A 27,320-nucleotide genomic window follows, 5' to 3' on the forward strand; every position below is an offset into this window, starting at 1 on the left:
TCTCCCTGATGGAGTCGAGTATGGAGCGTGCCGTCTCCATCGTGAACCGAGACTGGCGAACGAATCGGTTCAGGGGAGAGAGATCTATCACCGGGTGCCAGCCCCCCGAAGACTTCTCCACCAGGAAAAGACGGCTGTAGAAGCCCGGTGACCGATGCCTGACGATCCCCACAGCTCTTTAATCAGCATGGCTTGGACTTCCTGCCGAAGTGCTACGTCCCCAAAGTGCTACGTCCTTGGATATTCCAGGTGCGTAGGTCTGAAGGTGGACCGGGTTGGAGGCGAGGGGTGGCCGAGACTTGAAGGGTAGTAGATACCCCTCCCAAAGGACGTCTACTATCCAAGTCTCCGCTCCATAGCACTGCCATGTTGCCCAATGGCTCGCCAGGCACCCCCCACTTCCGGCAGCAGGTGAGGGGGAATGCCGTCCCTAGCGTTTCCCACCTCTCTTCGGCTTCTTCTTCCCAGCTCCCCCTCGTGAGAAGGAGGGCTGGGAGGAGGGCTGGTTACGGTCGCTCCTAGAAGAAGTCAAAGGCAGTGTCTTTCCCCTGGGCTTCGAAGATGCGATCGTCTTGGCTGCAGAGGAAGCGCTAACCAAGCTCTTGGGCTTGGCTGCAGTAGCTCGAGGCTGCCCAGACGCCTTCGAGGCTGCCCAGACGCCTTCGAGACTGCCTGGTGTACTAGACGGTCACTGTCATCAGTGCGACGTTGCTCCACCGCAGCGTCCACCATCTCTCCAGGGAAGAGAGAGGAGGAGCTCCGCACCTGTCTGTTGCGAAGACCCAGAGCCGCCTCACGCCCAGCCGCCCTGGTCACTCGGGTGAGGACTGCGTCCCTACGTCGAAGAACCAGGTTGGCCCACAGGTTTGGCCGTCTGGTGGGCTGGGTAGGAGACTGGTCTACCTCCATACTGCCACAGTCTCCCGAAAGCGGGGTCACCTTCAGGAGGGATATTTCCCGAAGTGGCTGCGACCTTAGACACCGTGAGGGACCACAGGTCTTAACCAGGATACTCCGCTTGGTGAATGGCCGACATGGCAGTCGATTCCAAGGCGAGTGCCTCTTGCTGCAAGAACCATAAGTTCTCCGACAGGAGCTGCTGCAGAGACACCCCCAGAGTTAGCATAGCTAGCTCACTGTCATCAGTGCGACGTTGCTCCACCGCAGCGTCCACCATCTCTCCAGGGAAGAGAGAGGAGGAGCTCCGCACCTGTCTGTTGCGAAGACCCAGAGCCGCCTCACGCCCAGCCGCCCTGGTCACTCGGGTGAGGACTGCGTCCCTACGTCGAAGAACCAGGTTGGCCCACAGGTTTGCCGTCTGGTGGGCTGGGTAGGAGATGGCTCTACCTCCATACTGCCACAGTCTCCCGAAAGCGGGGTCACCTTCAGGAGGGATATTTCCCGAAGTGGCTGCGACCTTAGACACCGTGAGGGACCACAGGTCTAACCAGGAGACCGCTTGGAATGCCGACATGGCAGTCGATTCCAAGGCGAGTGCCTCTTGCTGCAAGAACCATAAGTTCTCCGACAGGAGCTGCTGCAGAGACACCCCCAGAGTTAGCATAGCTAGCTCCGGGTTAACCTGTTTGGGCGGCAGAGGGTCCTCCGATGGCACGTAGAATCTCCTCTGTTGCAGTAGAGGTGGGGGAAGTAGCTTGGAAGACCTGCCAGACCGTAGTGAACCCTCCTGTCCGAAGACGAGAGCCCACCTGGCCCAGCACCAAGTCAGCCAGAGCCGATCGCGGCACTCACCATCGTCTTGGGTTCCTTCTTAGGACCCCAGAACGACTCGAGCCTGGAGGTAGGTTCAGAAGGTGGGAGCGGCGATCCTTCTCCGAGGTCGTTGTGCTGACGAATCAGTGCAATAACCTCTGCAAACGACCTCTGGATCTCGGGAGTGACTGCGTCTTGTGGAGTAGGACCGTTAAGTCCCTCCAACAAGAGCGCCTCCCGAGACCCTCCTCCTTCCAAAGGAGGAACTGCGACAGACCCCTCCCGGTCTCCTCCTGCCACTTGCGCGTACGACCTGGTCGGTCCTAAGACCATGCCAGGCTTGTTGGGCGTCGTGGTGGGACCGTGACTACGGATCACCTCACTCTTCCCGGCGTAGCCCGAGGAAGTTGAAGGGATCGGAGAGGAAGACCTGACGCTCCCCCCTCGCTCACCGGCAGAACCGGTGTGCTTAGGGGGCTGCAGACGATTGCCAACCCGCAGTGGCGATCGAGCTGCGGCTTTCCGGAAGAGAGCGGCTGGACCGAGAACAACGGCTCCGGTCCCAAGCGTCAGAGGAGCTGTTGCTGGTCCCCCTACCCGCCCAGTCCCGGTGGGAGCGGCAGTCAGGGGACCGGCAGAGTCCGCTGTTGCGGTGGGAGTGGAGCCTGTCCTCACAGCACGTCGAGCCCGTTTCCAGCGACCGAGGGGACCTCTTCCTTGTCTCAGCCCGCAGCCGGTCTGGGACTATCGTGTCAACCCTGGGGACCCGTGTATCGCTACGAGAGTGATCGCTGGCCTGGCGGGAGTCACCTGAGTGACTCTCACCTGTCTTCCGCTCCGTGCCTCGGTCCTGGCGCCGAGCGAACTCAGAAGCCTGGACTTTGGCTGCACGGTCACCCACAGGCGACCGCACACTTGGTACCTCTCGTAAACGAAAGGCCGAGCCAGAACCTGATGCAGCGGCAGAGCAACTAGCACCAGGTGAGGAGGTACCAGTGTTAGCCGGTACCCCCTATGGTCCCCGTCTTCTTCTTCCTTGCGGAAGGAGAGACAGGCCCCGCCCCCGAAGGAGCGGGAGGAACAGCGGAAGACCCCCCCGTCCCACCGGAGTGAGACGGGCCCTTAGAAGTTCCCGAAGGAGACAGCCTTCATCTTCCTCGGCCGTGAAGCCTTGGAAGCCGAAGGGGAAGAGGCGGCAGCAGACAACGACGAAGAAGACGATGAAGACGACGACAACACCTTCCTCCTCTTCCTCTTCTTCTTCGTCAGCTTCCTCAGGACAGTCGTCAGGTCCTCCATCCAGGACGGAGCCGGGGCAATTGCCGAAGCAACACGGCCCGGCTGCACCTGTCCAGAAGGACCTGCGACTGGAGCAGCAACATCACGGGCAGGAACGACATCGGCAGGGGCTGGTCCAGGTACGGCTGGAACAGCAGGTACAGCAGGAGGCGGGGCAGCGGCCAGTGACCTCCTGGGTACTGGTGGCAGGTCCAGGGGCGAACTCTTGGGGCACCAGAAGTCGGGGGCTGAGGCGAGAGCAGCGAACCCCGGGTGGCGGTGTTACGACCCTCCTTGGAACGCTAGGAAACGGCCCCTGCACTGCAGCTGAAGAGGTCAATGTTGTAATATGCTGCGTATAAACCAGGTGAGGAGGAGCGGCATACCCTGGGGTCGATACAGTGGTGGTGGTGATGGTTACCGGACCGTGCGTAACCGGAGCAGAGCCACTCACCAGGTGATGCAACAGCCCCCGAACACTCCGTCGTCCCCTGGAGACCCAACGAGCACCACACCTGGCCAAGGTCATCACCCGCGGCAGTCGCACCTGAGGAGGCAAAAGTCGGGTTAGCAGGAGGGGTTCCCCCTCGCCCATGGGGGGGGGGGGGGGGGGTGGGGGGGGGGGGGGGACAAGTCCCAACCCGAGCGAATGGAAGCCCCTGAGTACAATTGGATGTCGGGGTACCTCGGCCCCTCCTCCACGCTCGATGGATCGGGCGAAGAGAAGGAGCTAGAACCCCCCCCCCCCCCCAAGAAGGAAGGAGCCACATGCGGGAGCTGAGATGGAGGGAGGAAAGACGACAACAACGTGTCCGTGAACAGGGGAGTAGCCGGAGAACTTTCCGATGACTCCCTGGCAGGCTTACATCGCTTCCTCCTCCCCTCAACGCGTGCCCACTGCTCCTCCGACCACAAAACACAAATATTACAGGGCTCAGCGCAAGAGCATTCGTGCCCCTGACACCGAGCACACAATTCATGAGGATCAACCTCCAAGAAGGAGCGGAAGGCCCCACACTTACGGCCCTCCACACCAGGGCAAGTCCTGCGGCTGATGGGGGGGCGTGGGGAACTCTCCAGCTCACTAGAATCCATAGTAATGGTAATAAAATACAGTATTTTACACAATCACACAATAATAGCAAACCAAGATTGAGGAAACAAAGGATCCGACAAAAGGCGGCCAGAGAGAAGTGGAGAACACGTCTGTCACCCAGGGCGGCCGAAGGCAAAGTGGATCTTCACCTCCCAGTCGCGAGGTGCGCTGACTGTCGGACAAGCAGTTAACTACCGAACTCCCTTGTTCAAAGCTTACGACCGGTTCCAGCTGCCGCAAGTTACATTCCTATTGTTAAAGGACTGATGGTTTGTATTGTGTATTGGAACAAACAAAAAATTGAGAATGTGATCCACCAGATTTGGATTCAGCACCCTTAAATTACGTAAAAAAAAAATTCAGCTGAATAACAAACTACTAAAAAATGCCGAGCCCTCCATTAAAAAGGTACCTTTTTGAAATTTGGACCTAGACTATAGAGAGAATCCTCAAGTCATCTCAAAGAAGCACTTAAATCTTTCTTTGCTTCTGAAGAAAAGGCCCTCAAATTCTATTAGAATTTTTCAATAATCTGCTGAGCAAAGCTACCTATTATTTTGTTCACAGTCTTGAGTATTTTGTAAGCAGCAAGATTATGAAAATAGAAAAGAGAAAAATGAAGTATTTATGATAAAACAAAGTTTTATGAATACTTACCTGGCAGTTATATATATATAGCTATAGTCTCTATCGGTCCGGCAGATTTTTCAAAACTCGCGGCAACCGCCGAGTGGTAGGTGTTCGGTTAGGTGGTTAACAACCCTTACAGGGTGGTACTTGGAACCATTCCCATTTTCTATTCCTCAGATCATCTCTTGCCCGACCTGTCTCCTGAGGGGAGGTGGTGAGCCTTAAAATATATATATAACTGCCAGGTTAAGTATTCATAACAAACTTTGTTTTATCATAAATACTTCATTTTTATGAATAGAACTTACCTGGCAGTTATATATATATAGCTGATTCACACATTTGGAGGTGGGTGAAAGACAGCCAACATCGTTGAGGAAACAACTAAAAGTTGTAGGTTATAACCTTGATTCCTTACCTGCTAAGGTAGCTGACTTCAAAAGTTCCTGCCTCTTGAGTCGCTTTCCCTTAGGAGCGCCAGCCAGGATGAGACCTGCTATGCTGAAACCACTCAATAGAGACTGTCAAACGGGGCGAGACCAACAACGTGACTAGACTTCTGCACTACCTATTCCCCTTTTAATTAACTGCAACCTTACTCAACCTAACCACCTAACCTTGCAGACTAGATATTTTATCTATCTAGCTAGACTGAGGGTGCCATCTCGACCGGACCACTCCTCAGACAACCATAAAAACACAAACCCCAATAAAGGTATGTCATACTAAAGTTAAGGTTGAGGGAGGTAGTAACCCTTCACCCAATAACGAAGACGTAGCTACGTATGGGCCCAAAGAGTAACACTTCTCATAGTCTACTCTTACCTCTCTGAAATAATGAGAAGCGAATACAGAGTCGCTCCTCCAAAATGTTGAGTCCATTATTTGTCTAACTGACATGTTCTTCTGGTATGCCAAAGACGTTGAAATAGCCCTCACCTCATGGGCCTTCACTTTTAAGAGACCGAAGTTCTCCTCCTCACATAAGAGGTGAGCTTCTCTAATTGTTTCCCTCAAGAAGAATGACAATGCATTCTTCGAGAGGGGCCTTAGAGGATCTTTAACGGAACACCATAAAGCACTGGAAGGTCCTCTTAAATTCTTAGTCCGTGACAAATATGTCCTGAGAGCTCTAACTGGGCAGAGGAGTCTCTCCTCCTCTTGACCCACCAAGTTTGCGAGGTTAGGAACCTCAAACGTCCTCGGCCAGGGTTTGGATGGTTCTCATTCTTAGCGAGGAAGTCGAGCCTTAAGAACATACAGCTCCGTCTTGACTGAAGCCTACGTGCTTCTCCATCGCCTGAATCTAGCTGACCCTTTTTGCTGTGGCGAGCGCCATCAGAAATAACATCTTCTTAGTTAAATCTCTAAGGGTCGATTGCGAGATGGGTTCGAACTTCCTACCGCATAAGAACTTCAAAACCACATCCAAATTCCAAGCCGGGGGTCTTACTGTGTGTTTAGTAATTTCAAACGACTTCAAGAGATCCTTCAAATCCGTATTTAGTGATAGGTCGATGCCTCTATGCTTAAAGACTGTTGAAAGCATACTTTTGTATCCTTTTATCGTGGATACGGCCAGCTTAGATTCTTGTCTGAGGAACAGAAGAAAATCAGCAATCTGACTCACAGAGGTAGTGGTTGAGGACACTTTGTGTCGTTTACACCAAGATCTAAAAACTTCCCACTTCAATTGGTATACTCTCTGCGAAGATATCCTCCTCGCTCTTGCGATAGCTCTAGCTGCTTGCTCAGAAAAGCCTTTCGCTCTGACAAGCTTCTCGATAGTCTGAATGCAGTCAGCTGTAGAGCGAGGGGGTTTTGATGATACCTCTCGAAGTGGGGCTGTTTGAGAAGCTTTGGACTTGGAGGAAGGCTTCTTGGAAAGTCCACTAGCATCTCCACTACCTCTGTGAACCATTCTCTTGCTGGCCAAAAAGGTGCTATCAGGGTCATTCACCCTGTTTCGAGAAGGGCGAACTTCTTGATGACCAAATTGATGATCTTGAACGGGGGAAACGCATAAGTATCCATCCCTGTCCAGTCCATCAAGAAGGCGTCCACTGCTATTGCTTCCTTGTCTGGTACCAGGGAGCAGTAGTTGGGGATTCTCTTGTTCTTGTTGGAGGCAAAGAGATCTATCGATGGCCTCCCCCATAACTTCCACAGTTCCTGGCCAACTTGAAGATAGAGGGTCCACTCTGTTGGAAGAACTTGCCCTTTTCTGCTGAGCATGTCTGCCCTCACATTCTTCTGTCCCTGTACAAATCTCGTTAACAGATTTATTCCATTCTCCTTCGTCCATAGAAGGAGTTCGCTTGCTGCTTCGTATAGGGACAGAGAATGAGTTCCTCCTTGCTTTCTTATGTACACCAGGGCTGTGGTGTTGTCCGAGTGGACCTCTACTACCTTCCCCGAGACCACTTCTTTGAAGGCTTTTAAACCTAATAGGATGGCCATCAATTCTTTCTTGTTTGATGTGCCATCCTTTCTGCTGCACTTCCCAAGAGCCCGATGCTTCCTTGTTCCCCAGTGTTCCTCCCCAACCTGACTCCGAAGCATCTGAGAACAACACTAGGTCTGGGTTCTTCTTGTATAGGGATATTCCTTCCCTTAATTTTGCGGGATCCAGCCCCCAACTCAACTGTCTTTTGACGTCTGCTGGAATGGGAAAAGAAAAGGAGTCCTCCTGATTTCTCCTGTCCCATACTCTTGAAAGGAAGTGTTGCAGAGGTCTGAGGTGCAACCTTCCCAGGGAGACAAACTACTCGAGCGAGGAGAGGGTGCCCAGCAAACTCATCCACTCCTTCGCCAAGCACTTCTCTCTCCCTAGGAATTGCTGCACTTTCTCGAGGCACTTGTTCTGCCTCTCTTGAGAGGGAAAAGCCCAAAAACGAGCTGAGTCCAGAACTATCCCCAAATAGAGAATTGTCTGACTCGGTTCTGTCTGGGACTTCTGCTTGTTGATGATGAGTCCCAGTTCCTGGGTCATCAGAAACGTCTTTCTTAAGTCCTCCAGACACTTATTCTTCAATTGTGACCTTATCAGCCAGTCGTCTAGGTATAGGGATACCCTTATCCCTTCTTGATGAAGCCAAGCCACTACGTTCGACATTACCCTGGTGAAGACTTGAGGGGCTGTACTGAGGCCGAAACAAAGGGCTCTGAACTGGAAACACCTGTTCTGAACCACGAATCTTAGGAATTTCCTTGAAGTCGGGTGGATGAGGATATGAAAATAGGCGTCTTGCAAATCCAGGGGACTTGATTGGACGAACTGCTGCCAGCACAGACCGAGTCGTTTCCATAGTAAATTTTGTCTTCTCTACAAAGACGTTCAGTGCGCTGACATCTAGAACGGGTCTCCATCCCCCAGAGTTCTTGGGTACTAGAAACAGGCGATTGTAAAAGCCTGGTGATTCTAGTTCCAGTACAGGTTCTATGGCTCCCTTTCCTAGCATCTGGTCTACTAGATCTAGGAGAGCCTCTTGTTTCGTAGCGTCCGAGTATTGAGCCACTAAGGCTCTTGGTGTTCTCGAAAGAGGTGGCTTTTTCAAGAAAGGGATCTTGTAACCCTCCCTGACGACTGAGAGGGACCAGGTGTCCGCCCCCCTCCTTTTCCAAGTCTGCCAAAAACTTGACAGTCTTGCTCCTACTGCTGACTGGAGGACTTGTAACTCATTTCCTAGCACGGGATCTAAACGATCTCCTGCTTGTTCGTCCGCCTGTCTCCTGTCTTCTTCCTCTGAAATCTGTCCTGGTCGGAGCCCTACCTCGAAAGGGCTGCAAAACCTTCTTTTCTTCTCTCTTTGCTGAAGCCTGACTGCCCGGAAGACCCTTTCTTACGGAGCGAGTTAGAAGATCCTGAGTGGCCTTCTGAGATAGAGAAAGAGTAATATCCCTAACCAGAGATTGCGGAAAAAGATGTTCCGAGAGAGGGGCATAAAGGAGTTCCGCCTTCTGCGCGATCGTAACTCCTTTGGTGGCGAAGGAGCATAACAGTGCTCTTTTCTTCAAAATCCCCGCTGTAAACAGGGAAGCCATCTCGTTCGCTCCATCCCTCAGTGCCTTATCCATACAGGCCATCCCAGTCCAAGAAGCTGAATACTTCAAATGATCGAAATAAACCTTTAACGAAGTGGTCTAACTCCGTCATGGACCACATCACTTTCGCTGAATTGAGGGCATGTCTCCTTGAGGAATCTACAATACCGGAGAAGTCCCCCTGGGAGGAGGCAGGTACTCCCAGGCCAAGAGCTTCTCCAGTCTCGTACCACATTCCCGCCTTAGACGCCAGCTTAGCCGGAGGAAAGGAAAAGGTGGTTTTCACTGCTTGTCTTCGTTCCTTCAACCAGTCTCCTATTCTTGCCATCGCCTTCTTCGCCTAAATAGACAACTTCATCTTGATGAAGGCTGACTGTTTTTGCGACTTCCTTCTAACGAACTGTGACTGAGAAGAACGGGGAGCCGCTGGTTTAAGTTCCTCTCCAAACAGCTCAAGGAGGGAGCGAGAAAGCACTTTATAGTCTGCAGCTGCATTAGAAGGTTTATCCTCATCCTCTGAAATTTCTTCTAATTCCAGACTTCCTTCTATCTCCTTATCCTTATGGGTAGAAGGAACAAAGTCGGAAGGTCCTTGTTGATCCGAGCTGTCGTGTGCTCCTTCATCAAATTCTTGCTGATGAACACCTGTGTCAGGCGAAAATTCCTGAACGTCAGATGCGTCCTAGCGTCGTGAACTGGAAGCGTCCTGACGTCGAGAGTCCAAAGTGTCCTGGCGCCGAACGGCTGGTACATCCTGAGGCCGATCCCTTGCTGCACCTTTGTCTCGAGCGCTATATGTTTCCCGACATCGGAAGCTGGATACGTCCTTCCTTCGAGAACTGGATACGTTCTTTGCTAGCGCACTGTGAGAGTCCTTTCGTCGCAAGATGCATGGGTCCTGGCGCCGAGGGCTGGCTGCGTCCTCGCGTCGAGAGCTGGATGCGTCATGTCGCCGAGAGCTGGTTGCGTCCTGATGACGAGTGCTGGATGCATCCTGAAGACAAGTACTGGATGCGTCCTGACGTACAACAGCGGATGCGTCCTGTCCGCGAGCGCTGTATGCGTCTTGTTCGCGAGCGCTGCATGCGTCCTGCCGACCCACTTCGGATTCGTGCTGTTGAGCGACAGACTGTCGGGAACGAGCGCTGCTTTTCTCATGGCGAGGAGACCTGAAGGTGTCGTCGTCCCGAGCTACCAAGTCCGTATCTCGGCGTCTAGGTGAAGGAGAAGACAGGCGACGAGAGCTAGATTTAACGTAGCGTAGAGAATCGAGGGAAGGTTTAGCAGGAGAAGAGTATCGTAACCTTCTGACATCATGAGGACGGAGTTGTTCAACGTCTTGAAATGGTGCTTCCTCCCTTGATCTCTTCACTGGCAGCCTGTCATCCTTACGTCTGCCTGACTGTAGAGGAGGGCGATTAAAAGCTTCTACTAGCGAAGTCAACTGCTCTTGCATGACTGCCATGAACGATCTCGCTACCGATGCTGGGTCCTGCGGTTCCGAAGGAGACGGGCGTCGAGGTATGCTGGAGGAAGGAGAAGGTTCTCTAGAGAATTCCCCGTAACCTGAAAGAAGAGGAGATCTCTCATGTCTCCATGCGTCCTGCGGAGAATCATCCTCTCTAGTTCTCGTCCTTTTCGCAGGCGATGCGTCCAAGCCATCATCAGAAGGAAACGGTTCCGGGCTACTCCATCTACTCGAATGGGGCGAACGAAAACGCGTCAGATCAGGACGCTGCTTCCAACTTCTCTTGAGCGGTCTCGACTCCTCATACTGCCATCTGCGTCGAGGAGAGGGGCTCGGAGAAGACGCTACCACTTCCGACACGCCCTTTCTGTGGCGGTCATAAGCAGCCAGGGAAAACGCAACAGGACTGCTTGAGGCGACGGCTGACAGAGGATCAGTTCCTCTTACCCCCTTACGGTCATCGACGTACCTTCTCCCCTGGTCCTGGGAGCTTGGTAGAGGTCTAGACCTAGGGGCAAGACAGGATCGATCAGTCGCCACCTCCACTGCACTTTCACAAGCACTATCACTTATTTCACCTTCACTCTTACCTTGTTTTAAGGCTGCAAGTTGCTCCTTAAGAATTTGCATCTCAGCCGCCATCTTGACGTACTGAGGGTCATCCAAAGTAGCTACAGGTCCTCCTACAGGAGAAGGAGCTACTACCTCAGGAGCAGGTTCTAATAATACAGGGGTTAAGGGAATGGAAAGGTCTACACTAGCTTCACTTCCAGACCTAGACTTAGATTTAGATTTAGAAGCCCTCCTGACTTTATCTAATTCCAATCTACGCACATAGCGTTTCATATCCAACCATTGTTTCTCATCCAAACCCTCGCATTCTTTACATCTTTTATCCAAGGCACATTCAAAACCCCTACACCCCATACAAACAGTGTGAGGATCGACCGAAGCCTTCGGCAATCTCACCTTACACTCCTCATTCACACACACTCGAAACTGTTTCCGAGACATCTCAAATCAAAGAATCATCCAAAGAATAAACCAAAATAAAGCCAAAAGCGATTGCCAATCCACAGAATACGTCACCAATTTAGTAGAAATACAGCGACACAGGGAAGCGAGCGAAAAAACCCGATGGCGGACTAACAACGATGTTGACAGTCCAACCGGCAGAGATGATCTGAGGAATAGAAAATGGGAATGGTTCCAAGTACCACCCTGTAAGGGTTGTTAACCACCTAACCGGACACCTACCACTCGGCGGTTGCCGCGAGTTTTGAAAAATCTGCCGGACCGATAGAGACTATAGCTATATATATATATAACTGCCAGGTAAGTTCTATTCATAAAACAACAATGCTGAATTGCTATGCTGCTTAAAAGAACTTGCTGCAATTACAAAAGAAAGAATAGATAAAAAGTTTATTTTTCATAGAGTGAATGGTTGCCTAAATAATGATGGTGTCACATCTCAAGAAAAGAAGAAATTCCTACTTGAAGTGGATAATTACTACATCACTTGCCATGACTATCTTGAGAAATGGGTTTCATCTTTAGAAAGTTTTGAGAACTTTTCATGGATGTTATTGGATACTCTTCCAGAATGGGAATGAGTACAATCGTCTTGTCTAGTGTTAAAAAACAAAGGTATAAAAATTGACAGCAACATGCTTTTTTGTCAATGGTCAACATTTAGAAAACTCCTAAATAAACAGATGAAGAGCAAGCCTGATGAATGGAAGACCATGCCATGAAAGATGGTGTTTTATCCTCCAGCAGATAGAATTTCAAGAACAATATTCAGAGCACTAGTTACTTTGTTGAGGAAAAATGTGATGTCCCTTAAAACTTACCAAGGGAGGAAGTGAAGAATGCAAACTATAATGTACTACTACTATCGGCATTCTCTCATTTTCATTGATAGCATGCAGTCCCTGGTTATCGGTGGGGGTTCTGTTCCGATGGCTTCACAAGGAAAAATCGCAAATAACTGAAAATCGCCGATTTTTGTTGTTTTCACCACCAATAACCAGATTTTGGCGCTGATAACTGGTTAATAGTGCCTACATTGGGTATGTATTGGCGCCAATGCCCGATTATCAGTGCCAATAACCAGAAATCAACGCATTTCACTGCCGGAAATCATGGGCACTAGACAAGCACCATAAAACCAGTTCGCTGATAACAAACATGCTGGTAACTGGGGATTGCCTGTACTGAAATAAAAGGAAATGCTTATAGAAACACAGACATTTCCAAGTGGTCAATAAAAATAATTGTACTTAAGATATTAACACAGAGAACTAGCAGCAAGGTGCTCTCAACAGCAGAACACATATCATTTTATATTACAAATATGGACTTGAGCGGTTTGTACTTCTACTTTGCACTCTTCACTTCCTCCTTGAAATTTGTTTACATACACCATTTGGTTTTGTCAGTTCACTGTATTGGAGGTCTTATCTTGTATTCACAGTATTTGTTACCCATATCTCAGTGGTAGTTCTTTTCTGAAAGAATGGTACACTTTTTTTGTCAAACCAGTCCTCAATGGTTGTTTACTCCTACTCAGATATGATTATTAGGACTGCAAATCTATCCTAACTTTCAATTGCAAACTGAAATTATCTGAAATATCTTAATAACGATAAAATAATTTCAAACAAGTGCCGAGAACGGAACCTCTGCCAATACCCAGGGACTGCTTGTATTCAGGAATGGTGTCTTAGGATGAAGACCAACTTGAGTGTTGGGCAAAGATATGTACAACTGGTTGGCAACAAAATAAGTTACAAAAATCTACAATTGTAAAAACAAAATAAATGCTTACAGTAGAGATAAATGTGAAACTTCTTCTCGTTCCCTCTTTAACAAAGCTATTCAAATAAACTTACAGTCCAGGATGAGTACAGCTCCTGAGCCCTTGTCTAATACATCTGCAACTTTAGCTCCTGTATGTAGAGTACCAGATGTTGGCAAAGGTTTCACAATTTCTATATACATTTCACCATGAAGAAGCTGTGAATAAACAATTTCATGTGATAAAATCATGGCAAGATGACAAATGAAATAATTTAGAAAATCAATAATTTCCCACCACTTTTAATACATCTCCACGCACTATTCCATATACAGTGGTACCTCGATTTACGAAATTAATCCGTTCCAAGGCGGCCTTCATAACCTGAACTTTTCATATCTTGAACCGCATTTTACATGTAAACTGCCCAATTTGTTCCAAGCCCTACAAAAACACCCCAGTAAATTTTATAATAAAGCTAAATTGACCAATAAACAATGAAATACAACAATTTGGACCATTCAATACCTAACTTATTACGTACTACTAATATGTACTACATAGTACCTGTAAATAAAGTGTACAGTGGGCCCCCCGTATTCGCGTTCTCCAGATTCGCGGACTACACATTCGTGGATTTCTCTTGGGAACGTTTCCCCGCATTATTCGGGGAAAATTTGCGCATTTGTGGTATTTTTCTATGAGAAATATCCACAAATTCATGGTTTTTTTTTTATCAATTTCATCATAAAATGCACTTTTTGTGATAAATCTATTAAAAAAAACAAGTATGAAAATTTTTAGTGGTTTTTCTTGAGTTTTAACCAACAAAATAGGCTGTTTTAGTGTTTTTATAGGGCTTCCAAACATTCGAAGGTTTTAACTGTTCACGGGGGGATTCTGGTACGCATCCCCCGCGAATACGGGGGGACCACTGTATTAGTGTACATGGTATACAAGAAATACTGTAAGTACATACGTACATATGTAGTAAAATGTGGAACCTTACCTTTCGAGTGAGGCTATCTCCCGAAAGTGGTGACAGAGGAGGAGGACAAATGGAAAAAATTTGTTACGTGGTACGTACACTTAACTTTACGAACACATTAAAAATGTCAGGAAACATAGACTAAACTTTAACAAAACACATTAACAAAACTGTAACACTTAACTTTACAAAAAAACCTAAAAATTAGTTTTTTTTTCTTTTGATTTTTAATTTTTTTTTTTTTTTACAAAATGACAATTTGTCCAAAATTGCATTTTTCCTAACTATACAAACCTGAGGTCCTTTTACAATAGGAAGGTACTAGCGGCAGCTGGATAGGTCGTAAGCTTTCGAACAAGGGGTTCGGTAGTTAACTGCTTGTCCGACAGGCGCGCACGCGCGACTGGGAGGTAAACAAATCACTTTTGCTTTTGGCCCAAGCAAAAACTGCAGAGTGAGGGGTGGACATGAGGGGTGGGACTATGTGTAAAAGGACCTCAGGTTTGTATAGTTAGGAAAAATGCAATTTTGGACAAATTGTCATTTGTTCCGACACGGCATACAAACCTTCGGTCCTTTTACAATAGGAAGACTCACTTCTTGGTGGGAAGAATCTGAGTCTTTTGTGAACAGACTGGTGTTCGCCCAACCTTGGAATGCCTCCCTGGTCATAAGAGCGAGGGAGGGAGGGTCCAAGCCTCTGTCCGATTGATCGGGGTGTGCACCGCAGGATCAATGGTCAGACCTCTGGACCAAGTACTAAGAGAGAGGCAAGCGTATCTCTTCGTACCAGCAAACAAGAACAAGTTCCTATTTGCAAGAGGCAACATAAAGTTATGGTTTGTCTCTTGTTGGCATCTACTTCCCCCCCCCCTTGTAGGAGGAAGTGGTGGATATTCGCTCCCATCCCTAGTGAAAGGGATAGGATGGGGCTCTGTCGTGTAGCTCACCTGCATCTCGTCCTTATCCAGCAAGGTGATGACCGTGATCCCTCTACCACAGGTAGAGGGTGGGGGGGGAGAAAAAGATAGGAAGAGAAGCAGTCACTCTCTCATTCACTTATCTATTCTTACAGTCACACCAGGACTCGATGCTGTTCAGCCATGCTATGGGTCCTGGGTTAGCTACACAACGAGTGAGCAGCCACCACGGGGCTCCCCAAGGAAAACGATCCAAGGACCTGTGGGCAATATCCAAAAGGTAGAAGGAGGTGCCAGTGGTCTGGTTGTACCAGACCCCTGCCTTCAGTACCTGCGCCACGGAGAAGTTCTTGTGTAACTCGAGGGAGTGTACTTCTAGGTCATCTTGGTGCTGACGAAGAGTCTTCAACACTCTGCCTGGGATGTCGAGTTTCTTCAGAAAGCGCGGTCGCGCTTTCACAGGACAAAGCAGCATCTCCTTCGCATCGAAGGCGGTGAAGTCCATTAGGGAGGGGATTGTGAAGGACTCTAACCGATCGTCAGGAACCGAAGGGTTCTGAGTCTTCGCTACGAAGTCGGTACGAAATCGAGCGTCACAAATCCCCATCCCCTGGATGCTTGACTTCGCAGGAAAAGTCATGCAATTACCTCAGAGGAAAAGAAGGGAATGGTCGTATGACCTATCCCTCTTCTCGACTTCGGTGATGTCCTGTACCCATACTGGTCTATCCGTCCGCAGCGAAGTGTCTCACATTCTCCTATCCCCATGCAGTGAAGTTTTCTTCTTCTCGGTAGTGGATAGGACACCGACACTCAATGGTGGGTGTCGATGGTATGGGTACTGTGACAAGCCGTTAGGACGAAGAAAAGACTGTTATGGAACAACCGAACTAAGTCCACAGCGAAGTTCGTAACTGACTTGGGCGCTCTGACAGCTGCCGACTGACTGCGTTCGGTAGGAGGCAAGTTGTCCAAGCACACGAGCAAGTCACGTGACCTTCGCCTTAAAAGGGTTATGCCAAGAGACTAAACAAATAATTTGTTCGTCACCGATGCCAGAAGGCGAGGTGATGATTCTCTTAAGGCATGTGCCCAACAGGCGAAAGTCAATTGCCTTCTAGAGACCGAGGTCCCTGATGGCAAGATATCTCATAGTATAGTTGATTCTCAGCTAAGGAGAGAAACAACACTATGTGTCGTTGAAGACGAAGATGTACAGAAAATGCAACCTACGTCTTCACAGCTGAACCGAGAGAAGGATTCTCAAGATTTGAAAACCTGTGCTACAAAGACTGAGAACGCTAACCCGTATTCATTGCTGTCCGGTGAGGATCGTAGCGTTGCTTGCAATAAAAGCGGAGCGCTTTTCAGTAATGAAGACACAGGGAAATACCTGCCTGAAGAACTGCTTCTCCTGGGCTGAACATTTGGAAGTAGAGCTGTCAGGTCGGAGAGTAGGCGATGTCTTCTGACACATCTGTTAATTCGGGGCGAGCAATGAATAATTGCACACCTACGAATACGAGATATTTTGAAGACAAACTCAGATGTCTGCAAAAATCATTCGCATTATCGCGGTGCGATGCAGCGGGAGACTAGTACAGACTTCTGTTACCGTGCGGTAAACAGAAAGATGAAAGAGTCCAAGAGATATCTCTGTTGAAAATTCTCGCAATGTCGAAGGCGATGAAATCGAGCGTCACAGCAGTAGATGGTCCTTCATTATTGCGAGAATCCCCGTTAATCAGAGACCTAAGTCCATGATTGTTGGGTAGAGATACGGTTCGGTAGTCAATCAAACCAGGGGAGAGAGAGACGTAACCGACCGTGCATCTCCGAGACCTAGCTGATACTGAGCTGCTATCAGGCAGACGGCAGCTCAATACGCAGTAGCTCTCGGTGACTCGTCATCCTGAGTTGCCAGTTAATCCCTTCCACGAAGGAATGCGTTCGGCTAGAACCATCGAGCATAAAGAATACGCTCGAGCAATTATATTTAAACGAAACGGATTTCGGTAAATACAAAAGCTGATTTGGTGTTGTCATGACAATACCAAGTATCTAAAATCGAAACTGATAACTGCTGGGAGGTTGCAGGCAACCCCGAGTTGCAGTTCAATTAAGATACAATTCGTCTCGGTCACAAACCGTAGAGTTAACTACGGTCTGTGCCTACCCCCCGGACAATTCAACTGTTAAAAGAATCATGTCGCGAGGGTAATATACGTAGTATATTTGTAGGTTCTGTAACACGACCTCCATCCTAAATTCTTTTCCCCTCGAGGAATGAGAATAAGGATTAGAGATCGACCGCCTTCGTTCTCTAGTCAAGAGAGTGAAGGAGAAGTCTTTCCCAAAGGAAAGCTTCAATGGTGAACAGAATACCGAAGACGATAGTTCAAGCCAAACTGGAAGTTCCCGTCCGTTCTTCTCTATTCCAGGTTAATCGCCTACAGTGAGATACTCTTCTTTCAGCAGCAGTATTCTCCTTCCAAACGCTAGAAATTACAAGGAATTCGAGCATAAGCGAGGTTCCCGATTATCGTGTAACAATTATCGGGGATTCTCGCTCACTTTGGACCGTGGTCTCACCTAAGTGTTTGGAGATCGTAAAAAACTCGAACACTCTGAGTGCGCTAGAAATTCCGTAGAATTCTAAGCACTCTGCGAAACCCCCACCGAATTCGTCAAACGATATCGGCTGGTGGTCCTCGATTCCCGTAGAAATCGAGAAAGGGGCAGGATCCCTCCTCAACGACCGGGGCTTACGTCAGGTAGGACCCGAAGGTCCCCCCTGGTAGCGCAGCCCCTAACATGGGATCTTGCAGAGAAATCTCTGTAGGATCCCTCCCTCCCCTTTCCCTCGTAGCCGTAAGGAGAGAGGGAATGGGGGAGGAATTGGATACTGGCTCGCCTTCCCAGCGGAACTAGCAGTTGGAGAAGAAAAGGAGCAGCCATCGCCTTACAGCGATGGCCTCTCAGAGCCTGGGAAAACGTATCGTCAGGATAAAACGTTTTCCCGAGGAGGGTTACGAACTCATACTGTAGGTAAGGGTCTGCCGCCACTGTGAACGTCGTCTGGGTGGGGCTGATCGACACCTGACAGGAGAGAGCCGATACCGTCCTCCGACTCATTCCAGTCCTCGTCGAGGTCGAAACCTCTCAGGAGGACCGAAGGGGTATTCAAATACGGTGTCCGAAGACACGTAAAAATGCCTCTGTCGCAGTAGAGGAGGTGGAAGTAGCTTGTTCGACCGGCCAGAACTGAGAGAGCCTTCTTGTCCGGAGACGAGAGACTACCTGGTTCAACACAGTCGGCAAGCTCCGATCGCGGCAGACCCACCGTCGATTTGGGTTCCCTCTCGGGCCCCAAAAAAGACTCGAGCCGAGACGTGGCTCTGCTGGTGGGAGTGGCGATCCTCCCCGGGAGGTTGTTGTGCTGACGAATCAGCGCCATAACCTCGGCAAAGTTCCTCTGGATCTCGGAAGTCACAGCATCTTGCAGAGTAGGACCGTTAAGCCCTTCGAACAAGAGCATATTCCGAGAACCTTCCTCCTAGGAAGGGGGAACAGCGACAGCCCTCTCGGTCTTCTTCATCCACTTGCGCATACGTCCTGGCCGGTCCAAGAACCGTGCCTGGCACGTAGGGCGTCGTGGTGGGATCATGAGGGGCGCACCCCTCACGATCACTCCTCAATACCTCGCTCCTCCCGGTGTAACCCGAGGAGGTTGAAGGTACGGGAGAGGCAGACCTGACGCTCCCTCCTCGCTCGCTGGCAGAACCAGCAGGCTTCGAGGGCTGCAGGCGATCGTCAACCCGCGGTGGCGATCGAGCTGCAGGCCTGGTCGAACAGTCTCGCTGTGGAGAACGGCTGGACTGAGCGCAGCGGCCCCGATCTCGAGTGTCAGAAGAGCTGGTGCTGGTTGCCGTACCCGATCGCTCTCTGTTAGAGCGACGGTCAGGCGACCTGGCAGGCTCCACTGTCACGGTGGAGGGAACCGGGTGCTTGTCCTCACGGCACGTCACGTCGCTGGTTCCAGCCGTGGCTGGCACCGGCGAATGGGAAACGGGGGGACCTCTTCCCAGCCTCAGCCGTGGCCGGTCGTGACCGTCACGTCCCCGGGTAGCAAGCTGGTCGCCGCGAGAAGCGAGAGCTGGTCTGGTGAGAGTCGCGTGAGCGGCTGTCACCAGTCTTCCGCTAAGTGCCGTGAACCTGACGCTGAGCGGGCTCAGAGGTCTGGTTCCTGGCTGCACGGTCGCTGGTAGGCGACCTTACACTCGGTACCTCCCGCGAACGAGAGGCCGAGACGGACCCTGATGCAGTGGCAGAACCACTGACACCAGGCGAGGAAGTACCGGTGTTAGCCGGTACCCCTCTGGTCCCCGTAGTCTTCTTCCTTGCGGAAGAAGAGACGGGCCCCGCTCCCGAAGGAGCAGGAGGACCAGTCTGGAAGGAAACCCTCCCGTCCCCCGATGGTGGGAGACGGGTATGTCCCGAGAAAGCTCCCGAGGGTGAAACTTCTTAGGAGGGAGGAGGCAACCTTCTTCTTCCTCGGCTGTGAAGCCTTAGAAGTCGAAGGGGAAGAGGCGGCAGCCGACGACGATAAAGAAGATGAAGACGACGACACCTTCCTCCTCTTCTTCGTCAGCTTCCTCAGGACAGACGTAAGATCTACTATCCAGGGCGGAGCCGGGGCTACTGTAGCCGAAGCCACAGGGCCCGGACGCACCTGTACAGACAGACCAAAGTCTGGGGTAGTACCACCACGAACAGGGACGACGTCAGCAGGTATGGGCATCTCAGGAACAGCAGGCACAGCCAGCACAGCATCGGTAGGGACAGCCAGCGCAGCAACGGCAGGGACAGCCAGCGCAGCAACGGCAGGAACAGCCAGCGCAGCAACGGCAGGGACAGTCAGCCCAGAATCGGCAGGTACGGCAGGCAGCACCGGAAACACAGGAAGTGGAGCAGCAGCCAGCAACATCCTGGTACCGGCGGCAGGTCCAGGGGCGAGCTCTAGGGCAGCGGAAGTGTGGTCGCGGCAGCGCGGCAACCACGAGCGGCGGCGGCACGCCCCCCTCTCGGTACGGCGAACGGCACTTCACAGCGGCTGTAGGCAAGACTGTTACCACGTGAGGCGAGTACACCAGGTGAGGAGGGACGTTGTCACCTGGAGTCGATATCGTTCTCGTGGTCACCACTCCATGGGTGACCGCAGTAGGCCCAGACATAGAACCGCAGCCCCTGGACACTAGCACGCCCTGCAAATCGAAGGACGCCCATACCTCACCAAGGTCCACCCTCGTGGCAGTAGCACCTGCGGAAATAACAGTAGTAGTGATTAGTGGGGGGGAAGTCCCCTCGCGCGGGGGGGTGAGCCCCACACCGAACAAGCGGAAGACCCCGAATACAATTGAACATCGGGCACCGAGTGCCCTCCCCCGCGCTCGACGGATCGGGCGAGGAGAAGAACCAAGATAACCTCCCCCCCCCGAAGGGGAAGGGCCATTCTGTGGGAGCTGACCCCTCTTAGCGGGGGGGGGGGTGGGGGGGGGGATTCTTGTCCCCACCCCACCCCGCACAGCACCCATGTACCCAACAAAAATAATAATCTAAGAGCCCGAGAGCAATCGTGCCCTCGGCACCGAATGCAAGGGCATAAGGATCAATTCCCTGACTGAGCGGATTGAACCAAAACTAAATAGTATTTATGCAATCATAATAAAAGGAAATAAAATGAAAAGAATCTTGCATTACGATTCACTTCAAAATGAATAAGGGCTCGGATCGAAGCGCATTTGCGCCCTCGGTACCGAGGCTCAAAGGGTAAAAGGATCCATTCCCGATTATGAACGGAAACCTTGATCCATAATGAATTGATGCAATCAAAATATATATGAAAATGAAAAGAATACTGCGCTTGCGATTCACTTCATAGAAAATAAAAAGGGGAAGGATCAATTCACAGGAAAGTGCGGAAACATGATCCAAGTAAAATAATGCAATCTCAATAAAATATGAAAATGAAAAGAACTGCACTTGCGATTTCACTTCATTCAAATAAAAAGGGGAAAGGATCAATTTCCGGGTAAGAGCGGAACTGATCCAAAATGAGTATTGCTACAATCAAAATAAAATATATGAAAAATGAAAAAGAATACTGTACTTGCGATTCCACTTCCATACAGAAATAAGTTTTCGTGCCGAGCGCATTCGCTCGGCAACGAGCATACAGGTAAAAAAAAAATATAAATGAGGGAAAGGGCACTTACTTACGATTTTCATCTACACATTTCCAACCAAAATATAATCTCGGAGCGAGCGCTCTCCCGCCCTCAGCACCGAGCATACACAATACGAGGATCATTTCTGGGAAAAATGAATTCCCGCACTTACGCCCTCAGTCCCGGCACTCGGGTAAGTAATCGGAGGGCGTGGAGAAACCAAGATCCTTTAATTCACAATTGAATTCAATGGAAATAAATATGAAATGATTGTACTTACAATTCAGTTTCACTAGATAAATTGAAAAAGAAAAACACAACCATGCGAAAGCAACGACGATGAAGCGGGCAGAGAGCGATGATACAGTCTACACGCCAGCAGGCCGAAAGCAAAAGTGATTTGTTTACCTCCCAGTCGCGCTTGCCGCGCGCCTGTCGGACAAGCAGCTAACTACCGAACCCCTTGTTCGAAAGCTTACGACCTATCCAGCTGCCGCTAGTACCTTCCTATTGTAAAAGGACCGAAGGTTTGTATGCCGTGTCGGAACAAATTTTAATTTTCTTCACCACTTTCAACTTTCCGTTTTTTCGTAGTATCAATTGGATCTTCCTTTTGGCTTACTCCTACTAATGGCCTCTTTAAAAAATAACTATCCAAGGAAGATTGCTTCTGCCTACTTTTCACAATGTTCCTGAAACGACTCAGGCAAACGTCATTGAACTGTGCAAGCATACGACCTGTGTAAGCCTTTTCGGGGTGTCTCTTTTCTACAAATGATTGCACCTTATGAAAAGCAGCTAGAGCATCCTTAATTATTTCCGTTGTCACAGGGTCCTCCTCCTCCTCGCCACTGCTAGAGAACTCTTCTTGAATGACGTTATGATGCATGGCCTCCAAATCCTTCAGGTCATCCGTCATAAGCTCCTCTTGGTGCTCCTCGAGAAGGTCATTGATGTCGTCCTCATCAACGACCAGCCCCATGGACTTGCCGAGTACAACGATCTCGTCAAGATCTGATTGCGAAACAGTTTCAGAATCGTCAACTGTTCCTGAATCTGCACCAGCTTCACCCACGTCGAATCCCTCAAAGTCTCGGGTGGATACGGCATCAAGCCAGAGTTTCCTCCACGATGAATTCAAGGTTCACCTCGAAACCTACTGCCAAGCTTGATCGATGAGTCGGATGCATATGACAACATCGAAATGCTCCTTCCAAAATTCACGCAAGGTGAGGTTTGTGGTATTGGTGATTTCGAAACATCTCTTGAAAAGATGTTTCGTATACAGCTTCTTGAAGTTCGATATCATTGCTGGTCCATGGGCTGGAGGAGATGGGTGGTGTTAGGCGGAAGATAAAGAACATTGATAAAAGAATACTCAGCTAGGATATCTTCCTCGAGGCCAGGAGGGTGAGCAGGGGCATTGTCCAACACCAGCAGACATTTCAGATGGAGGGGCTTCCCTTCCAAGAATTTCTTCATTGTCGAGCCAAAGCACAAATTTACCCACTCAGTGAACAAAAGTCTCATTACCCAGGCTTTCGTATTAGCCCTCCATATCACTGGAAGCTTCTCCTTTAGCACTTTGTGGCCTTGAAGGCTTGAGGAGTCTCCGAATGATACTCAAGTAGGGGCTTCACCTTGCAATCCCCACTGGTGTTCGAACAAAGTGCGAGCGTAAGCCTGTCTTTCATAGGCTTATGCCCGGGTAGCTTCTCCTCTTCCTCTGTGATGTACGTCTGACAAGGCATTTTTTTTCCAAAAAGAGGCCAGTCTCATCACAGTTGAAGACTTGCTGAGAACTGTAGCCTTCGTTCATCGTCATCTCGTCAAACGTCTTAATAAAGGCTTTGGCCGCTTTCGTGTCCGAGCTGGCCGCCTCCCCATGCCGTACCACCGAATGGATGCCAGTCCGTTTCCATTCCGTTTCCAGAATTTTTCAAACCACCCATGAGAAGCCTTGAAGTCTGGGGTTGGCGTCGAATGTCCCTTCTCCTCCGTCGTCTTCGGCCTGGGTAATCAAATTGCCAAAAATAGCGCTGACCTTGTGGCAGATTGCCATCTCAGTTATCATATCGCCAGCGATTTCTTTGTCTTTTATCCAGACAAGAAGCAGCCTTTCCATCTCGTCGTGCACATGGCTCCTCTTGCTAGACAAAATAGTCACGCCCTTGGAAGGTGTAGCTGCTTTGATGGCTTCCTTCTGCTTAAGGATGGTGCCTATCGTCGACGGATTTCGGCCATATTCCTTAGCGATCACACTCAACCGCATGCCAGCTTTATACTTCTTGATAATCTCCATTTTTGTCTCCAAAGAAAGCATCCTCTTCTTTCTGTGAACTTCAACTTTCTTGGGACCCATGACTACATACGTATATACTGTACGTAATTTAAGTTAGGTAGTTTCTACGCTGTTACTAAAGTTCTCACACAACACGATAAAGTAGTACAGTATTACAACGAAATTACTAACGAATTTACATTAACCCTTAAACGCCGACTGGACGTATTTACGTCGAGATAAATTGTCTGTCGGGTGCCGACTGGACGTTATTTTACGTCGACATACAAAAGTAAAATTCGCGGAAAAATACTTATAGGCCTACGGCCTAAAACTTTTGAATCACGCGCCTTGGGGGATGCTGGGAGTTTCACGGATCAAGGCCTTGTTTTGTTTGAAGCGTGACAGAGGTGCGCATGCGCGATATCCCTTCTTCTCGCTCCAGCCAGCATCAGTAGCGCACCATCGAGAGAGATCTTTCGTGGAAAAGCGTGTTTTTCTGGACTTGTGCGAGACTTTGAGCATTTGTATTGCTACAGGACATTCATAGATATGTCTCAACGACGTGTGAACCGTGAAAGGCGCGTTTTACCGTCGGAAGGATCGTGTAAGGCGAGTTTGGACCTGGATGCTGTCGAGGGGGCCAAGCACCCAGCATGACCCCCCCGCGCCTCAAGGCCGTTCTGTGCGGCCACGTGTGGCTGAAAGTGTTTCAGGAACACATCGTATGCCTTTGGTTACCCCTAGGGAAGCATGGGGCGTCCTTAGGGGTTGGGCATTCGTAGCATTTTGGGAGGCCTCCAACCAAGGGACATAGACGAGTATCTTTCGGAGCTTGATCGGGAACATGTCGCAAGTCCTCATTTTGATGGCGGATGTCATCGAGTGATGAGGACATCAGTCCCGATGAAAGTGAGGATGAATATTTGCCCCCAATGTCCCGTTTCGAGGCTCACATCCCGAAGTGAGCTCGAATTCAGTGGGTTCAGTGCTTACGAGGGGGAATCTGAGGAGGTGGAGGGTGGGATACGGCTCAAGTTTTATCGCAGAGGACGATACAGAAAGTGAGGGCCTAAGTGAGGGTGATGGGCCAACGGGGGTGGGTTAGTGTGCATCGTGCCCGCACCCGTGCGCTCAGTGCGCGCACGGGCACGTAGAAGGTCGGCTCGTCGCGCCAGCCAAGGTGAAGGTCGGTTTGTCGGAGAGTGAACGAGGGGTGGACGGAGGGGACCCCCACCCACCTCCTAACATGCACCCCTTCACGGCAACCCCTGGGATGACCGTACCAGTACCCCTGACTGTTTTGGGGTTCATCCAGCTTTTCCTGACGCGGGAATTGCTGGAATACCTGGTACACGAGACGGTGGGACTACGCTCGGTACTGCCGGTATGAGCTGAGGACGACCTTGTCGTATTACTGGCGGGTTGCAACCTCATTGACATGGCGCAGTTTTGGGGGCCTCCACATTTATTTTGGTATGACACCTGCTGTCGACGTCAGGCAATATTGGAGGAGAAATTATTTTTTATGTATGCCGAATGTGCCTGGCGTTATGTCCCGTGATAATTTCCTGGCGTTGGACAGGTACTTCAACGCCTTCAACCGAAGGGCCATACCCCGGAATAACAGTGATCGCCTCATTTTAGTGCGTACAGTGTTGGATTATATCCGTGAGCGGTGTAGTAATCTCGTGATTCCTGGAAAGAACCTGTCTTTGGATGAGGGGATGATGCCTTACAAAGGACGTCTTAGTATAAAGTGTATAACCCCAAGAAGCCAAAGAAATATGGTGTGAAATTCTTTCTCATTACCGAGGCCAACACTGGATACGTTGGTGACTTTTCAGTGTATACCGGGGTCTTTCTCCACGCTGCGTGACACTGTATTCAACCTTGTGGGACGTTTCCGTAACCAGGGATATCACCTGTTTATGGATAATTATTATAACTCGGTATCCCTGGCCCAGGAACTGTATGAAGCAGGTGTTCATGTCAGTGGTACCCTTCGGTTGGTGCGTGGGGCCCCGAATGTCCTTAGAGGTTCGCTAGTCATCCGCAACACCTGGCAAGAGGAGAGACAGAGTGGCGGCGGAAGGGCGCTGTCTTCGTCATCTGTTGGAAGGGTGTCCGACTCGTCCCCATGATTACGACGAGTCATGAACCCATCCAAGAAGAGATCGTACGGAAGAAGACACAGTCGACAGGGCCGAGTTGTGTTTGAGGAGTTTCGTACCGAGCAGCCTACTGTCATTGGGCACTACAACAGGCACATGGGAGGAGTTGATCTCTTTGATCAGCTCATCCAGTATATCCCTTCGCCAGGAGAACCAGAAGGTGGACACAGAAGCTCCTCAAATACATCCTTCAGTTGGCCCTCCAAAATGCCTACATACTGTACTGTGGGTACCCACCGCGGTGACAATCTTCCGAGGTTGACCCACATACAGTTCCTAGAGCTAGCCAGGAATGCCCTCATCAACTTCGATCCACCGATGAGTGGCCTTCCATAACTGACCCCCTGCCCCGAGCTGCAGATCTGCCCCTAGAGGAAAGGGCAGATAGGAGGGCCAACTTCGCTCGACCTGCCGCCGCCCCAGCTGACGACGCCCCTGCTGACGATGCCCTGCTGACTGACGACGCCCCTGCTGCCGACGCCCCTGCTGACGACGCCCCTGCTGCCGCCGCCCTGCTGCCGCCGCCCCTGCTGCCGCCGCCCCTGCTGCCACCGTCCCTGCTGACGACGCCCCTCTTGCTGCCGGCCCCGCCATCACCGCTTCTCGTCGGGTAGTGGACCCTGCGTGTCGGCTGCAGCCAGGGGAACACATACTGGAGGCCTTAGAAGGGCGAAGGCAGAAACGGTGCCGGGTGTGCCATATGAATGGCAGAAGGAGAGACACCCGGTTCTTCTGTCGTCTCTGCAAAGTTGCTCTTTGCAGGATAGGGGAGTGTGACCGAAAGTACCACACTAAGGTCATGTATTGGAGTGCGCCCCCTAAACCGACAGCGGAGGGCGCACGGGGCCGCCGGGTCCATCAGCAGTAAGGGCGCGCATCTCCCTCCTCCACCTGTACCTCGTCATGTCGAGTGGAAAAAAATGCAAGACTCTTCAATGGAGGAGGGAGAAAACAAGAATAGTACGAAGAGTCAGGATTACGAGTGAGTATTCTGCATTTATTTTATATTTAGTTTATATTTATTACAATTTTTTATATATGAATGTGTGCATGATAAAATAATAATAAGACATTTCATTGTATGCGAAAAGAGAAGTGTCACCTGCATTCTTTTATTTTGTGTATTGGTACCAGAATCGAAGAATGTAATATATATATTTTACGCATAAAATTTTATATATATATATATATATATATATATATATATATATATATATATATATATATATATATAAATATATGGAATTTTTATTCTAAAATTAATATTAATAATAACTTACCTGTATAATTTATCTAGCCCTAAATCCCCAAAAACCGCACCAAAATTTACCACATTGGCAACCCTGTTACCTCCTATTCTGTCCGCCAGTTGGCAAACACTGTCGTTGACAGATACAAAAACCTTCCCTCAAATCAGTTGTGATAGGCAGATCGTGGGGTAGGATGGGTGGGACTAGATAAATTATACAGGTAAGTATTATTAATATTAATTTTAGAATAAAATTCCATATTAATAAACATTACCTTAATATAATTTATCTAGCCCGATTAACCACATTGAAAAGGAGGAGGGAATCTGAATACAATTTCCCCTTCGGACAGAATAGGAGAAAACAAACAAAGAAATATATATCATAGGCAGTCAAAACTCAACCCAAGGTCTAAGATACTAACAACTCAAAGTCTCCTACCATAATG

The 27,320-nt window shown here is 49.7% G+C and overlaps 1 protein-coding gene across 1 annotated transcript in view; it reads right to left on the reverse strand.

The window, feature by feature from the left end:
* The window catches only part of LOC135206760 (peroxisomal multifunctional enzyme type 2-like), a 198,689-nt gene that overhangs the window by 76,167 nt on the left and 95,202 nt on the right, over positions 1 to 27,320 (reverse strand). The window contains exon 10 of the mRNA XM_064238256.1: positions 13,127 to 13,250. Within this exon, the coding sequence (XP_064094326.1) occupies positions 13,127 to 13,250 (124 nt within the window). The remainder of the gene's footprint in view (positions 1 to 13,126; positions 13,251 to 27,320) is intronic.

The sequence above is a fragment of the Macrobrachium nipponense genome, chromosome 31 (genome assembly GCF_015104395.2).
Source record: "Macrobrachium nipponense isolate FS-2020 chromosome 31, ASM1510439v2, whole genome shotgun sequence".
NCBI classification, from domain to species: domain Eukaryota; kingdom Metazoa; phylum Arthropoda; class Malacostraca; order Decapoda; family Palaemonidae; genus Macrobrachium; species Macrobrachium nipponense.